At 38.8% G+C, this 18244-nt stretch overlaps 1 protein-coding gene across 6 annotated transcripts in view; it reads left to right on the top strand.

Moving 5' to 3' along the window:
- Window positions 1-18244, top strand: part of CHD5 (chromodomain helicase DNA binding protein 5) — a 145686-nt gene that overhangs the window by 78759 nt on the left and 48683 nt on the right. For all 6 annotated transcript variants that reach the window (XM_072156234.1, XM_072156231.1, XM_072156230.1 and 3 more), the window contains exons 12-17: window positions 7058-7189; window positions 8647-8752; window positions 8828-9019; window positions 11705-11905; window positions 12078-12215; window positions 13882-14003. In XM_072156234.1, coding sequence (XP_072012335.1) covers window positions 7058-7189; window positions 8647-8752; window positions 8828-9019; window positions 11705-11905; window positions 12078-12215; window positions 13882-14003 — 891 coding nt within the window. The remainder of the gene's footprint in view (window positions 1-7057; window positions 7190-8646; window positions 8753-8827; window positions 9020-11704; window positions 11906-12077; window positions 12216-13881; window positions 14004-18244) is intronic.

Raw genomic sequence — 18244 nt, 5'->3', positions numbered from 1 at the left:
CTGATGTTATTGTAAATTTTACAAAATAATTTGAGAATTTTTATAGTTGTTTTTTTTTTTATTAGGCTAGCTAAATGTTGTGTACTGGCCCTTTAACGGAATTGCTAAATGACCCATAACTGACGCATGATTTGGCAACTCAAGCAACACAATATATTTCTCTTATACAATATTAATAGCCATAAAGCTGAATTTGACCTTGATAACAAAATGCTGCACATAAAAGATCTTTATGGTCGGTAGATTCACAGATTGGTGGAGACTTCATAAAGACATCACTTATAAATGTGACAGTGGAAAACAACGTAAATTACTTGGTGTTCTTTGAGGAACTATGCAGTCTGAATCTTAAAGCAGTGTGTATTTATCCTTAAAATGTCAAGTTAATTTCCTTGTCCTCTCTGCATCATGAACACAGCGAATGCCACTTGTCCTCTGTAATCTTGAGTGTGCAAGGAGAATGAAAAATGTGTATATCCTAAGATAATTAATCAACGATACAATTTAATACCTGTCTCTATGCTTGTTACTTACTGTGCATGTTTTATGGCAATAAGGTCACTGTATATTTATGATATAGGCTTCAAGGACATCTACTATCAGATATACTGAATCCTATAACGTACCTATTAATTGGGCGGCCTTGGTTCCTAAGCCATTTTTACTATATTCTAGAATGGCTGCATTGTGGAAAAATAGACTTATGTAAAATATGGAAATTAGCTGGAGGTACTCAGCATATTGCCTGGGGGCTGATAATTTACTCACACCCCTTGCATCCCACCCATGCATCGCTCAGACTGCCTGTGACGTCACCCAGAAGTCTGCAAATCTCATGCATGCACTCTGAGACTTTTTCTTGTGCAGCCGCACTCCTATCGGGTGAGCTCCAAGCAAAGAATGTCTCAGTGAGATTCCTCCATGAGGCACCGTATATATTCGAGTATAAGTCGACCCGAGTATAAGCTGAGGCCCCTAATCTTACCACCAAAAATTTTGAAAACCTATTGACTCGAGTATAAGCCGAGGGTGGGAAATGCATTGGTCACAGCCCCCCTAGTGTATAGCCAGCAAGCCCCCAGTAGTATATAGCCAGCCAGCTCCCAGTAGTATATAGCCAGCCTGCCCCCTGTAGTATACAGCCAGCTCCCTATAGTATACAGCCAGCCTGCCACCTGTAGTATACAGACTGCTGGCCCACAGTAGTATACAGCCAGCCTGCCCCCTGTAGTATACAGCCAGCCCCATGTAGTATACAGCCAGCCTGCCCCATGTAGTATACAGCCAGCCTGCCCTCTGTAGTATACAGCCAGCTCCCTATAGTATACAGCCTGCTAGCCCCCAGTAGTATACAGCCAGCCCACCCAGCACTTTAAAAAAATAAACTTAGATACTCACCCTCTGGCCGCCCTGATGCTCAGCACGGCTCTCTGATGTTGGTGCGGCTCCTCTTCTGTCTTCCCTGCGGCTCCTCTTCTTTCTTCGGTCTTATGTAACAGCGTCAGAGACACGGCCATGCGCTCTGCATACTACTGTCGTCATAGTATGCGCCAGCCGGCAGATAACATGGCCGCGTCTATGCCGGCTGTTACAGAACACCGAAGAAAGATGAGGAGCTGCGGAGAAGACAGAAGAGGAGTTGCGCCGACATTGGGGCAGCTGGAGGGTGAGCATACAAGTTTATTTTTTATTGACTCGTGTATAAGCCGAGGTGAGGTTTTTCAACAAATTTTTTGTGCTGAAAAACTCGGCTTATATATGAGTATATATACGGTAAGTTATAGGAGTCTACCGTCTGCATGTCTGATGTCCAGCATCAAGAATAGACCCTTTCATAATAAGTGCAGTGCGGGCAGTGGCACATTTATGCTCTCTGCACCCATGCTCACACTATGATGCGGCGCCACTTGATGATGTCACACCGCGTCAAACTGTGTGCAGAGATCATAGACGTGCCTCTGCTTACACTGCTGGCAAGTAGGAAGATGCGGGGAGAAGATTAGCCGGGGAGAAGAGGACGCCGGGGGTTGATCTTACCGATAGGCTGCAATGAAACAAAAAGGAAAAAATGTAAAGGAGTCTAAATACTTTCCTTACCCACTGTACAGACAGTCCCCGAGTTACGTACAATATAGGTAATGGAGGTTTGTTCTTAAATTGAATTTGTATGTAAGCCAGAATTGTATATTTTATAATTGTAGCCCCAGACAAAATTATTTTGGTCTCTGTGACAATTGGATTTTAAAAATGTTGGGTTGTTATACAAACCAGGATTAACAATAAAGCTTAAGTCACCTTTGTTAACTCTTACAGCTGATCATTGTAGCCTAGGGCTGAAGTGCAGTAAATAACCAACATCCAGAGGTCCGTTTGTAAGTAGGGGTCGTTTGTAAGTCGGGTGTTCTTAAGTGGGGACCACCTGTATATCCTATTGGCGTTAATGTCTTCAGTGTAACCTCTCATTACAGGCTGATTATTTTTATTATTCACAAAAATTCAGTGTTAAAATAAAAGTGCAAAAATCACTCCACTCACTTATTTGGGTTGTGTATTCAGTACCTGCCTCGGGACTTTACATCTGAGATCATTGTCATGGCAACACACATCTTCAGCAAATTGATGTTGTGACTACCAAGAGCCGGATTGACGGAGGAAAAATACATTTTTTCCCTTTTAAACACTGTAATTGTAATGATACAAAACATATCATTAAAATCTGAGAAGTGAGACTGCAATTAAGAGCAAATGATACATCAATTCAGTCCGCATGAGCTATTCCTACACGCGATCATTAAAAATAGTATTGCTGTCAACTTCAATCATACCTTTATTATTAGTATTAATCATAACGTAGGCGCCAAACCTGAACCGGGGCTTGTTAAGAGAAAACGGCAGATCCCATTCTGCCAAACCAGTTACATGTTTTACTACAAATAAAGGAAAACCTCTATTCTTGTGTATCATTAAACATATTCAAGTTTGAGTTTCTGAAATTGGTAGCCAAGTTTTTCACTCTGACCATATCAGAAACTTCTGCCTTTCATTACTTGGGGATGAATGAACGTGCTTTCCACATAAAGTGGGATGTATCATTGTCGTTATGTTATTTTTTTTTGTTTTTGAAATGTATCAAAATTCCTGCCGAAACACTACTTTTACATCATTTTATATCACATAAAAAATAAAATAAAAAGTGATAAAAAGGTTGCACAGTCTTCAAACATGTAGCAATGCATTTTACAAAAAAGTACACCTCACACAGCTCCGTACACCAAAATATGAAACAGTTATTAGCGTCAGAAAATGGTGAAATGCATTTTTTTGTTTACAGTTATTAATTTTCGAAAATGAAAAACACAAGAAAAAGGGGCTTTCAAAATTATGCAAATGAGCCTGAGGGGCTCCAGGCTCCTATGGGGCCTGGAGGCTTGTAGGCTAATTTGCACAATCTTAAAAGCCTTTTTTGTAAAAACCAGGGCATAAGAAGCTAAAAGAAGAGCAGATCCTGTCTGAGGGGGGTGCACACCAGTATGTCAGTGTGCTTGGTTTACAATCCTTGATCTGGTGGTAGATGCCCTTTAAGGGGAAAGGCCCTGCTTGTATGTTATGGTTTGTGATTATGTATGAGGCCTAATAAATAGAATTAGCAGTAACCTACTAATGTGGGAATATATTGGGACATAACACTGAAAACTACTTACTGTAATTCGCTAGGTCACTTATAGTAATAAGTAGTAACATGTACATCCTGTACCTAGCAGATAATGTCAAACGTGAAAAAATAGTCAGATATAGTGATCTCATAATTTTGATATTAAAGACCCAGAGCATTGTGTGACCGTACATTTGCTTGAATCATAAAGTTCCATTTATATTTTCTCCCTGGGATATGTAAGGTCATACTTTTATGTCAAGCTGTCTATACTCTTTCTGTAAATCATGAAATGAAGGCAATACTATATATACTCGCTGCATGTATAGCAGTATGCAGGATATATACCTGTAGTATGCTATAAACCACAAATCCTGCTACCTGAGGCTGGCCACACATTAGTGATTTTTGATGGTGGAGTGGTGAATGACTCATTGCTTATTCTGTAGTTGATCTAGTAAGATTTCCCTTACAGGTGACAGTAACTTTCATTTCAACACGAGTAACACTTTCACCCCCTTCATGTTTCACTGATTCTGTGATGCTCTTCATACATAAAGATATTGAATTCAGGTCCCTGTAGCACATTGTGATCAGCTTATCACTGAGGGATCCATACAGAGAGGACAACCCATTTAGGAGATTGTATAAACCAGGCAACTGACAAGTCCATTTTCAGTAAACATATCTATTTAATAGCTAATGAGTTATTGGTTAATGAGTTGTTTAAAGGAAACCCACCATTTGATTTCATGCATTATGAAGCAAACATACCTTGAGAATGCTGTAGCTACACTGGTGCCGGATCATATCTTTGTTAATCCATGAGCTGAGTGGTTTTGCTGAAAAAACTATTATAACATTCAGGACCTTGGAAAAGCTGGGTCAGCATGGTTGCCTCGATCAACACAGTACACAAGGGAGCTTGGAATTACAAATGGCGGTTAGTCAAGCATAACTAATCAACCTGAGCTGGATCACTCATACGTGGCAGCTGGGGGATGGTGCAGGAATTGATTATTCTGTCTGGCAGGGAGAAGTGTGATTGCATCATTCTCTCCTGCAGAGAAAAACTCACATGCTACGACAAGCGTAGAACCAAGCACTGAAGGAGCCATAGAAGGGACAGAGCTTCAATATCATAATGTTATATCTGTTTTATCAGCAAAACCACTCAGCACAGGGATTAACCAAGATATGTGCCTGCATCAGTGTAGCTACAGCATTCTTAAGGTATGTTTGCTTCATAATGCATCAAATCAAATGGTAGGTTTCCTTTAAGGAAGATAGTCCCTTTCTATGCCCTAGTGGGGTATATGGAGTAATATGGTGGTCTTTGGCTGTCCATGTATTACAAGGAGTTATAGTCATATAATTGACACCATATAATATGGCCACTACAGAAGGCAGGCAAGCCTTCCCTGCCAAACCAGCTATTACGAGGGGATGAGGGAGCTAACCTAACACTATAAGAGCTGAGGGGCTGTGGGGTTGTTCTTGATCAGAGAAACCCTGTAAAGTAATTAAGAGTTAATATTATTATCTTTTTAGTTTTTCTTCTGTAACATATCACTCCTGGATTTACTCTACAGAGACATTGCTATGACACCTCTAGGGCCCTTGACTCATTTCTGCATTTGTTCTGCATTTAAGCATTTTTTTTTGTTTTGTCATCTTCTTATCATAGACCTTGGTCTTCTCACAGTCTCCCATAACTGCAGCCATTCATTTTGCTCAGAGAAATATGGTATATGTGGAGCTAATAATAGGGTTAAAGGGTTTATATAAAGGGGTTACTCAATGCCACAGTAAAGTAGAGGCTACAAGTGAAAAGTACATTTGTGTTAGGGAGGCTTATGTCTTCGAGGGTCCTGTGTTATAGAAATAATGTAATTAAAGTTGTGATCAAAGTTGTCTCAGCCCTGACAATATGCTCAGAGACTAGAGGATCTTTTACCACCTCCTCTGATACTATCCCCCTGCTGTTCCTGAGCTACCAGTGTTGTGAGTATTGGCCTCCAGTGTTCTAATTTAACTCTTTACAGCTATTGACTATTACATACCTAGGTGAAGTGGCCCCCCCTCCCACCTTGTTCAAATCAAACAAAATTGGTGTCATACGTTTGTGCTACCGTTTATGCAGCAGAAATTTCCTTTGGGCCGCTATCATTTTTAAGATATTAATGAAATTTTCCAGAGGTCATCAGAGGTCAACCAGCCCCCCCCCCCACATTGCCAAAATTAAACAAAACTGGTGCCGAACAATTCTGCTACGTTTGTGTTGGTTTGTGCTGCTCAAATTTTTGTTTTTGCTGCTTTTGTTTTGAATAAATGAACAAAAAATGAAAGGTCAAAAGTTCAACCAGTCCTCCACATTAACCAAATCAAACAAAACTGGTATCAAACATTAGTGCTACGTTTGTGCTGGTTTGTGCAGCAAAATTTTTGTTTGTGGCGCTATAATTTTTAAGGTATGTTCAGGTGTTTAAGGTGTTTAGGATGAACTGGTAAAAAACAAACCTAGTGACACTTCCCTGGTTTAATTACCAGGGGGAGCTAGCAAACAACTTGTACTTTGGAAGAAATGAACTCTGATGACCTCTGCAAAAAAGTATGAATATATTAAAAATCATAGCGGCATAAACGAAAATGTATGCTTTACAAACCAGCACAAATGTAGTACTTTGTAGTCGCTGGTTGAACTTTTGACCTTTTATTTTTTGTTCATATATTCAAAACAAAAGCAGCACAAACAAAAATTTGAGCAGCACAAACCAACACAAACGTAGCAGAATTGTTCGGCCCCAGTTTTGTTTGATTTGGGCAATGTGGGGGGCTGGTTGACCTCTGATGACCTCTGGAAACTTTCATTAATATCTTAAGCGGCAGAAACTAAAATTTCTACTGCACAAACCAGCACAAACGTATGACACCAATTTTGTTTGATTTGAACAAGGTGGGAGGGCCAACTTCACTCAGGTCTATTACATATATCTCAGGAGCAGAGTCCTTAGAGGTGACTTACTCCTCTGTAAAATTCAGCCCAATATGATCGCATAGGGGGTGGAAGGGGAGGAAGTCACAGTATATAGAGTTAATGGTTTCAAAGGACATTTGAACCTTGTGAAGTTTTTAAAAACCACTGTGATGCTCACATTTATCAGGTCTCTACCAATCCCATATTAAATCTTCTTTGGTCCCCTGAACGATCTCTGTTTAACCAGCTGAAGTTACTTAGGTCATCGTGACATGTGACGGCTGGTGCCATTTACTGGCCGCCGTGATTACATATTGCCAATTGATCTGTCCCATTGGCATTAGGGGGCCACAGGAAACTTTCGATTTTTGAATTTATTTGTATTGTGAACTTCTGTGATATGATATATATATATTTTTTCTTTCCAGCTTTGATAAGAAGGGAGACGTCCATTATCTGATTAAGTGGAAGGACTTGCCCTATGACCAGTGCACATGGGAAATTGACGACATTGATATTCCAGATTATGAAGCTCTGAAACAGGCGTACTGGGATCACAGGTATTAATCTGGAGCCTTCCTTCATACACTGAAACTTCTTTGACTTGACCACACAAAATAGCATCAAAGAGATCCAAACACTTCCATGGACTCCAAGTCTTTCTATCTGTTAACTTGTTAAACTAGACTTCTTTCATTACTGTTGAAATTTTTTAGGCACCTCACTCCCCCACGTTTCTAGATATGCTAATTAGGAACTCTACTGTCAGGTAGGTGTATCCGAGTATCTGTTGAAGTTCAGTCCTGCTCATCTGACTGTAAATAGAATAGATTAAAAAGGGGGCGCTATAGATAAAATTCCTACTTCACTCTAATCTCAGGAGCTGAGACCTCTCCCTTCATGGCAGGTGTCTGCTGTATTATATCTTACTGCATTTTATTCCTGACTGTATTGTACCTGGCCACTTTACACAAGTGGTTGGGAGTCTTATTTAATGGTCCCTATTACATGGTCCCTTTTTTGAATGTAAATAAATGTTAAAAAATAAACATATTAGATAACCCTGCACCTGACAAATGTCTGTATCACTATTTTTTACCATTTCACCACCCATAAATAAAATAATATAATACGGTAATAAAAAGTTATCAAATTGTCACTCACATCCCAAAATGTCAATTTATCCTGAACAAAAAACCACTAACACAGCTCCAAACACTGAAGTATAAATCAATTTACAGTTGCTGTATTGTAGCAATGTAAAGAACATAAGAAAACTATAGAAAATACATTTTTCTGTGATTCTACCCAACACCTAAAAAACAAAGGGGGTGTTACTTTTGGAGTGGTTTGTGAAAGCTTTTAAAAAAAGGCCCATAAAAAATGGCAGAGCTCTTTTTTTTAAATTCAATTTCACTGCATTTGGAATTTTATAACAGCTTCCCAGTACATTGCATGAATATTAAACGGTGCCGTTAGGAAGTACAATATGTTCCACAGACAAGATCTGTGTTGTATCTTTAAATGGAATAATAAAAAAGTTGTGGCTTTAGAAAGGTGAGGAGTAAAAAAGGAAAAAATAAATTTAAAAATAGAAAACATAAATGGTAAAAATAAAAATGTGGTTAGATGTTAATAGTTTGGATTGGGGGTTGTGATCTATGAGGGGGTTGTCTTTTTAGAAAAATATTCATTAAGTATAATACAAGGTGGGAGTGTAAATCTTATATGTTTAAGAGGGCGGTCTTTTGGTTTCACTAGATATATTTTTCAATCCTTTTTTAAGGCGTTTTTTTTAAATAATAATTTTATCCACATGGAGCACCAGAAGTTCTGCTGGTATGGAGCAGGTGAATAAATGTTGGATATTAGATACATTTTAATCATGAAACAACCTTTTTTACATACTATAAGACATGTACAATACAAGTAACTTCCAGAGTAAAGGGGAAGGGGGTATATACTTACTTCCACATATCAACCCCAAAAAATTATTTTCTGCTATGATCTATTTCAGAGAATTAATGTTAGGGGAAGATTCCAGGACTCCTAGCAGATTTAAGAAAAGCAGAAGATCAAAGGAAGATTCTTCAGAAAAACCCCCATTAACACCAATAGTTGATGTAAGTGCCCAGGAGAATCCATTAAGTGCAGTCTCACTGTCCACTTCTCATAAGCCGTGTGTTTCTTTCTTACAGCCTACGGTTAAATTCGATAAGCAGCCATGGTACATCAATGCAACTGGTGGAACACTACACCCCTATCAATTGGAAGGATTGAACTGGCTAAGGTTCTCATGGGCCCAGGGCACAGACACCATTCTTGCAGATGAGATGGGTCTTGGAAAGACTGTCCAAACTATTGTGTTCCTCTACTCTTTATACAAAGAGGTATGCTTTATTACTAGAGCATGAAAAGGGTGATAATTGGGTAGCTCAAGAATCCAGATGTTCCTTTTACTCTGGCTCTGTATAGAAAAACTTAAAATTTTTCCTGCTCAATGATGTGAACCCTTCATTCAGGTTGGATGGAAACTATAGGGGGCATTTATGAGTGCAAGAAATTGCAATTATTTTTGCGGCTATGCTACCTCCAGGCTGTGTGCGGGGGAAAACGAGGCGGCTGGCAAAGTGGGCCGTTACGGGGTGTTCCTGACCTTTTCCTGCGTACTTTCTAAAGATCTGGAAATCTGTTTATTCACAGTTTTTTTATGCTAAACTACTCCATGTCTGACCAGGCGTACTTTTGCCCGGTGGCCACCAGACAGATATGTCAAGAGACATATGCCTTTTGATGTATCCGCCAGGGCGGGGGGCGTGGCCTATATCATACGCCGGCGCTCATGTGATAAATTCCCCCAAAGTTTTTTACCATTTCTTATTAGACTCATGGTGTAATCTCTCATAAACACTCTTAAAATTTATATGTAATGAACATGTCTCTTTCTGTGACATAACACCATGTTACACATAGGCCATGGGTAGCTTATTTTAGACCCTAGTTAAGAGGATATGTTCCGGCTTTGCATGGTCGTGTGAGCGCCTGTCACCTTTCCTGGCATGTCTGTTTCAGTAAATAATTGTATACTTCATGATATAAATTTTGGAAAATCCTTTTTTCTTTTACCACTTGGCATGTTCCATTTTTTCTTATTTTCCTTAAAATAGAATAAATTAGAATAAATCTACTACAGGCAGTCCCCAGGTTAGGTACAAGATAGGTTCTTGAGGTTTGTTCTTAAGTTGAATTTTGTATGTAAGTTGAAAATGTATATTTTATAATTGTAACTACAGACAACAATTTTTTTGTCTCAGTGACAATTGGATTTTCAAAATTTTTTGCTGTAATGGGAACAAGGATTCTCCATAAAACTCCATTACAGACACCTTACAGCTGATTATTACATCCTGGGACTAAAATAAAGCATTCAGAGGTCTGTAACTGTTGGTTGTCTGTAAGTTGGGTGTCCTTAAGTAGGGCACCGCCTGTATTTGGTGATACCATTTGTCAGTTGAGTGCTTTCTCTTCGAGACTATTTATGACAGCATATGATATGTCATAAATAGATGATAGATATCGGTCCTAGGACTTGCACCTGTCTTGGGAATGGAGTTCAAGTGTTCCCCTTCCCATAGCCTGGCTGGTCAGAGTATGTGTCATGCATGCACGGCCAATCTCCATTAAACTCAATGAGAGCACAGGGTGTTAAGTCTGGGCTATTGTTATTGCTCCGATAAAATTGAATGGAGAGAGGTCACACATGCGGAGTACACTCTCAACCTCATGTTCAACCTGGATGTGGAAAGTATGACAGGACCCCCGTTCCCAATAAAGGAGCGGGTTGCAGAGTTAGGACCCTCATAATTTATGAGATATCCTGTGGATATGCCATAAATAATCTAGATGGGAAATCCACTTTACATATTTCAGAGGAATAGCAGAAGAACAGTACAACATACTAAGAAAATCTAGTCCAGAGTCTTCAGTGGCCAATTTTTATGCATATTCCATATAAATAGAATTATTGCATATTACATGTCTTGTCAGCAAGTCTGATGGGTGATTTGTAGACTCTCCTAGACGCAGCAGATTTAACTCAGTCCATTGTATGGCGCTGAGAAATGTGTAGCATTAGAGACCGGACAAACAATGCTCTGTTTGCTTTAATAAAAAACCTCTCATTAAGTCGCTTCTCTCTATGAGGCAAACATGAATTGTTTGCTCAGTCCCACGTGTCACCAACCTGGTGCTAACAGATGTTGTGGTGGATTTTTTTCATCTCTTTTTTAATTCATATAACAAAGGACTATACCATTATGGCAGATGGTGTTTTCTTAAAACATTGACAGGGGGATAGAGTTTCTTTGGGGACAGTACATGGTATGAATATTGCAAAAAGGCTGAATTAAGCTGACAGTAAACCAATTAGAGCATGCTAGAAACCTATATTGTATCCATAAAAGTATCTCCTTTGTACAGTGATATTCTAGTGTAATTCTTGTGTATATCAGGCAACACTGGGAGCCTCCAGCAGTGTTCATTGTCTTGGCCTCAGGTTACCGTATATATCATTGTGTTGCATCCCTGTAGGTTGGTTCTTCAAAATTCTTGTGTTGGAGAAAGATGTAAAAAGTTTACTTTGAAATTCTGTTCCGTAATATCTAGTCACTTTGAGTCTGCAGGGACACTAGTAAAAATGTCACTTTAAGAAGAAGTTTCCCCCCAACTGTACACTATATTTCAAGAAGAAATTTGATTCGTATACAGCACACCAGTAAAAGGCCACTTCTTTAATGACTACGCGTTTCGAGCGAACAGACTCTTAGTCATGTCATAATGGTATTTTGCCATGCGTTTTTTGTCAATTTCACTGCATTTGGTTTTTTTATCATAAATACTGACACTAGGAAATACTCCCAAGCTTGGTGAAAAATGTCATAAAATTCACTTTTTATTTGATAAAAAAAAAAAGAAAAACAAACAACGTCACAAAAAGTGATGTAATTCTAGAAACTCATGATTAATTCCAGTATGTTGTATAAAAATATGATATTTATTGATTCTTCTTTCATCAGGGCCATTCTAAGGGTCCTTACCTGGTCAGTGCTCCCTTATCCACAATCATCAACTGGGAACGGGAATTTGAGATGTGGGCACCAGAGTTTTACGTTGTGACTTACACTGGTGATAAAGACAGCCGCGCCGTTATCAGAGAGAATGAATTCTCCTTTGAGGATAATGCCATCAAGAGCGGAAAGAAGGTGTTTCGAATGAAAGTAAGAGTGTAGTTCGTATTAAGTGTCTGGGAAATGATCGGTGGGATACTAGCCGTTGAGACCCACTATTGATCCTGATTTCTGTTCTTGTGTAAAGCTATTGCAACAAAAAAAAGATCTAAATCCTTACTTACCTAATAGCATGATGTTCAACATTTCTTTTTCTATATAGAAAGAAGCTCAAATAAAATTCCATGTGCTGCTCACGTCATATGAGCTTATCACTATTGACCATGCCATTTTGGGCTCCATTGAATGGGCATGTCTTGTGGTGGATGAAGCTCACCGACTGAAAAACAACCAATCAAAAGTAAGTTATTGTTAAAGCGTTTTCTTCTGAGATTTTTTTTTCCATTTCTGCAAAGAAATCTTGCTAGGTTTACTGACACATAGGAGGGCATTTATCATATGATGTAAACTCCGCCCCTCTGCTGCACCAGATACATCAGGAGGCTCCAGCCTTTCGTTCCATTATTTCAGGTCTTGTATGCCAGAAAACTGCTGTAGAACTCCTCATAAATCTGTCTGTTATATTAAGCAATAACACTGCTCGGTGAATGTAAATATATGTGATTAGATGCTGTGCTCTTTCACTTTACTCAATAAAATGTAAATGACTCGTAAGTGCTCCAGGGAAGCCTCGCTAGAGCCCCCCTTGGTTCCTGCTATTACATGTTCTAGAGCACTATTCTTCTGCTTGACTTTTATGTTATAACTTCATGTTGTTCATGAAACTGTTTAAATTATGTGATAACTTTACTCTCCAAGTCGCCATGAATCCAGCACTGCCTTTTAAAGGAAATCTACCACCGGTACATGGGGGCTTTTAATTAAAGGCACTTCTTGGTGGGCTCTGTGCTGCTGATCCTGGAACATATCATGCTTAGGAACAAAAACCTTTGCTTTTGTAAAAAAAAATATCGACTTTAGATGATAAATAAATGAAGCTCAGGTGCTAGCTACACGTCATAGCTTACATTCCGGGGTCCACTGAATTATATTTATGCACACTTACTCTTTCGCTGGCCCCCTCCCCGTGCCTCCAAGAGCCTGTGATATCACCTGGCTCTCGGCACTTCTCACGCATGTGCATTATATACTACACTCGTGCGGCCGTCTGCTCCTTGCAGCATCTACATGAGAACCCGGAACAGCCGGCCGCAAGGGTGTATGTAGTATTTAATGCGCATGTGTAAAAAGTGCCGAGATCCAGGTGACATCAAAGGATTGAACTTTTTCTCACTGAAGTGGGATAGGGAGTCTAATTTTTCCAGCAATGGGGTGAAGAAAACATTGGCCCAGATATATGAAAACTGGTGCAATCTGCCTTAGTGCCGTTTGCCTCACTAATGTTCACTTTGTTTAATAGTGTCGCAGGCTCTTAGTTAATCTGTTCTGTTTTCACAGTGTTTTTTTGGGTGCACTTTCAATCTACTCACTTTCAATCTATTAAACTATGACACAATTGTTTTCAGTTCGAGATATAAATGTGTCTTAAGTAAACACTATAACGCCCCTTCAGGTGCACAGTTTTCTAAAGTGTCAGACAAAACGCAACCTGACCCATTCATAAATACATGTGAAAGACCCTTTTTTACATACAAATATAGAAAGAAAACTGGCGCAGATACAATAACATATCTGGACCATTGTTTCTACTTTGTAAGGCAGACCCCTTAACTTCAAGCATGACTTTCAAGAAGCCTAATGACATGATGACAGAAGTAAAAGTTCATCTTGCAGAGACATTGCCAATTGAGGCTGCCTTGCAGGCATGTGGAGACTTATATCCATTGATGTACTGTGGGATTCTGGGGAATGTGCAAATACGTATATATTTTATAGCAGACAAGGATGACCGAAGGTTAGAGAACTACACAAAATGTTTATATGAAAGTGAAAAAATTTTAAAAGCATGGCAAATGTCAGCAACACTTTTTTTTCTGGACTGTCACCACATAACTTTCTTTTCCAAGTTCTTTAGGGTATTAAATAGCTACAAGATTGACTACAAACTGCTGCTAACTGGAACACCATTACAGAATAACCTAGAGGAGCTCTTTCACCTTCTCAACTTTCTCACTCCTGAAAGATTCAAGTAAGTTTAGTCTCCTATCTGTCTCCTAATCCATATCATAGCAATAAAAATGTAAAATCACAACATCACAATCCATTTTACTGTAGATAATGAAAGGAGTTGGCTACTTTATAAGTATCCTCATCTTAAACTAAATAAAGATGTCATGATTGTGTGCCATTCTTTGGTTCTTCCTCCTGTGAAATGTGTGAAGAAATATTAAAAGGAACCAGTCATCACAATTTGACCCAGTTAACCACTACCCATAGGTTGTGAAGCAGCGTAACACCCCACAAATCCTGTTTCTTCCATAGCCCAGTCTGGTGTTATCCCCCAGAAAATCAACGTTGAAGTGACATGAAATTGGTATTAGAACGTCAAGGAGTTGTTCTAAGGTTGACGAGAGCTTGACTTTAGCTTTGACTACAGTCTTCGCCACTGTGACTTTATATAACCAATTTACCGTATTTTTCGGACTATAAGACGCTTCTTACTATAGGACGCACCACAGATTTAGGCTTCAAAAAAAGGAAAAATATATTTTACACCAATTAAAATATCCCTGTTGGTCGCACTAAAGCACAGCACACACAGACATACATTTACACACTCAACACTGCATCATCCATCCACATACACATCCAACTCTGCATCATCCATCCACATACACACTCAGCTCACCTATACACACTCAACTCTGCATCATCCATTCACATACACACAGCTCACCTATACACACACACACAGCTCACCTATACACACACACACAGCTCACCTATACACACACAGCTCACTTATACACACACAGCTCACCTATACACACACACAGCTCACCTATACACACACACAGCTCACCTATACACACACTCTGCTCACCTATACACACACTCTGCCCACCTATACACACACAGCTCACCTATACACGCACTCTGCCCACCTATACACACACTCTGCCCACCTATACACACACTCTGCCCACCTATACACACACACATATACTTCCCCCATTCCCCTTCTGCTTACCCTGTCCCAGGGTAGCATGGCAGTATGAGACCTGTGGTGATGTAAGAACCATGTGATCAGTCACATGATTCTGACATCACCGCAGGTCCTGTAGGACATCGGAGGCTCCTCTCTGGGCGATAGGCTGCAGCTCTGTATCAGAGCATCACCTGATCTCCCTTACATCGGTCAGGAGGGTCTAGCAGCGCTGGATCCTCCTGACCTTCGGTCTATAAGACGCATGGACTTTTCAGCAAGATTTTTTCTTGCTAAAAAGTGCGTCTTATAGTCCAGAAAATACGGTACACTCACCTTGAATTAATGACCCCACCACCCTAGGCCATGAAAGGAACATAATCTGGAAATTGTTAATCTACTTGACCACATGCTGGTACTAGTGTAATAGATACACTTGACTGGTTCCCTTTAGGCACTAGGTTACAAAGAGTGTCAATATATGGGATTCCAGGATGAATTTTAGAGGAATGTCCATATATGGGATTCTAAGAAAAGATATTCCCATTTATTTATTTAAGTGTTTACCAGAATAGACAGGAGAATGTGACCTGAGTGGTTTCTTTCATACTCGTTCTTCCCACACCATTTTTATAATGTTTACCTCAAATAAAACAAATTAAATTAAATGAAATCAGAAGAAATGATGGTCTTTACAGATGACTATTATAACATGACTCCACTCAAAATAAAAATTCCGTAGTGGATTATTCTGAGGTATGTGATTTTAATGACATGCTTGACATAGAAGGTTGTGTGTATTCAGCTATGAGACAGAACAGATGCTGGCTCTATTAACCTGCCTGCAATCCCAACATCTCCCTACGGCTACGGCCCGCGAGTTTTGGCCTGGGTTTGCCCTTCTCTCTTCCTTTGTCTCATGGCTGGCTGCTGTCATACCGGCTACAGTCTTGTCAACATCATTAAGATCAGTTGTTTCCGACAGTGGAAAAATATAAATCATGAATAATTCATAGGTGGGAGGGTTTGCCTGTTCTTAACAACGGGCTGAGAGCAGCGATGAGTCACAGGGAATGCATATTGATTATAGCTTTCCTGCAAGGAGACTTTTTTGCATAGATCATTTGCATGAATTTTTTGGATGGCTTTAGAAATGTAAAAAGCGTTTCATACTGAGAGATTCACAAATAAGATTTTACACTAGGTTCAAGCTATTTATGTAAATGCAAGTCTGTTACTGAACTGTAATGCAAAATGTGTTATGTGCAAAACAAATAAAGCTGTGGGAATATATGCACATCTATCCGTGTATGTATCTTATGTCTTATCTCTATTTCTATAATGATCTAACTATATAATTATCTCATAACTATCTTATTTATCAATCTATGTCATGTTTTGATCTATCTTAACTATATCTTTCTAATAATAATCTATATATTCATCATATATATGTATCTTTTATTTTTATCAATCTTTTCTCTGTCTGTCTCATAACGATCTATCTATATATTCATCTCATATACACTGGAACCCTGGATTACAAGTGTGTAAAACACAATATTGAGTAATTATAAGAAATAAGGGCTAAATGTTGTACTACGCTTGATAAAATAGTTTTGGAATATGGAACCTTGCTTTTATGTATGAACAATTTGGATAACGAGCAAGAATTCTGTGTCTGATCCTAGGTGTTCTATCTATTTAAAACAAAAAATGGGAAACACTCCAACTTTAAAAAAGTTAAAAAAAAGGTTTATTTACCCAAATAATTACTAATAGTGAAACTGCTTACGGAGGCATATCCTGTGAGCACATCTTTTGAACTCGATGTGGCCTCCTAAATGTTAACACCAGAGCTGCTATGGTTCAAAAATGAATCATAAATAACCTATTGTGTCCACACTAGGTGAACAAACCAAAGCAAAAACACATAAAGAAAATCATATAATAGAATCTTTATTAATTAAACATACAAAAACAATGTTGACAAATAAAGCATAAAAAGTGTGCAGCCACCAGGTGTTGATGCGCGGACTGAGGAATGAACCCTTAGGGCACTACTGCAACCCAACCAAAAAGTATTATTTAGTAAGGGCTTGAACCACATTTACATTACAGTATAAAATGTACCGACCGAAGCGATAGCTGCTTCATTATATAAGATGCATCAGAGTGGACAGCCTGGATGAAGCAGAAAATGTGGATTGGATTGGTGTCTGTGCCCTGGGTGATTCCGGCCCTGGGGCCCTGGGGCTGGAATCACCCAGGGCACAGACACCAATCCAATCCACATTTTCTGCATCTACAACATGGGTAAGAAAGCATTTTCTGCTTCATCCAGGCTGTCCACTCTGATGCATCTTATATAATGAAGCAGCTATCGCTTCGGTTGGTACATTTTATACTGTAATGTAAATGTGGTTCAAGCGTTACTAAATAATACTTTTTGGTTGGGTTGCTGTAGTGCCCTAAGGGTTGATTCCTCTGTCCGTGCATCAACACCTGGTGGCTGCACACTTTTTATGCTTTATTTGTCAACATTGTTTTTGTATGTTTAATTAATACAGATTCTATTATATGATTTGCTTTATGTGTTTTTGCTTTGGTTTGTTTACCTAGTGTGGACACAATAGGTTATTTAGGTTTATTTACCCATATAGGGACGTTTCAGTTGAGCAAGGTCACTTTAAAACGTTGTTTTATGGGTGAATAAACATCTAAGAGTGTTGCCTATTATTTGTTTTATTACACGTGGACATTTTGGATCGTGTCCTGGGATAGCACCCACAATTTATATAGCTGTGCTGCTTTTTTCCAGTTTTTGTATCTATTATCTATCTATTTCATATCTATTTATCTATCCAGCCGCTGTTGATTCATCTTTCTCATAATAATCATAATAAGTATATATTTAATAATTATCTATCATCCGTTACCAATGAATCCTTAATCTAATCTTTTTTATCTATATCTTAATTTATTTTAGATTCATCTATATTTATAACTATCAATTTTTATTTATTGCTATCCGAACTCTATATATCAATCTGTCTCGCAATGATCTATCTATATTTCCATATTATGTATCTATTTTGTATTTACCGTATATATCTATATATATGTTTGTCTATATATTTAATATCTGTTGTGTATCTATGCAGCGGTCTGTATATCTCATACTTATCTTTCTGGTATCTGTCTGTCAAGAAAAAAAGATAGGCAGTCCCTCCAATTTATAAGGTCACCATTCATCTGTGATTCTTTATCGTATGGAGGCTTGA

This window comes from Engystomops pustulosus, chromosome 6 (assembly GCF_040894005.1).
Source record: "Engystomops pustulosus chromosome 6, aEngPut4.maternal, whole genome shotgun sequence".
Taxonomy (NCBI): domain Eukaryota; kingdom Metazoa; phylum Chordata; class Amphibia; order Anura; family Leptodactylidae; genus Engystomops; species Engystomops pustulosus.
Note: the sequence above shows the minus strand (reverse complement) of the source record. Positions and strands in the feature narration are given on the sequence as shown.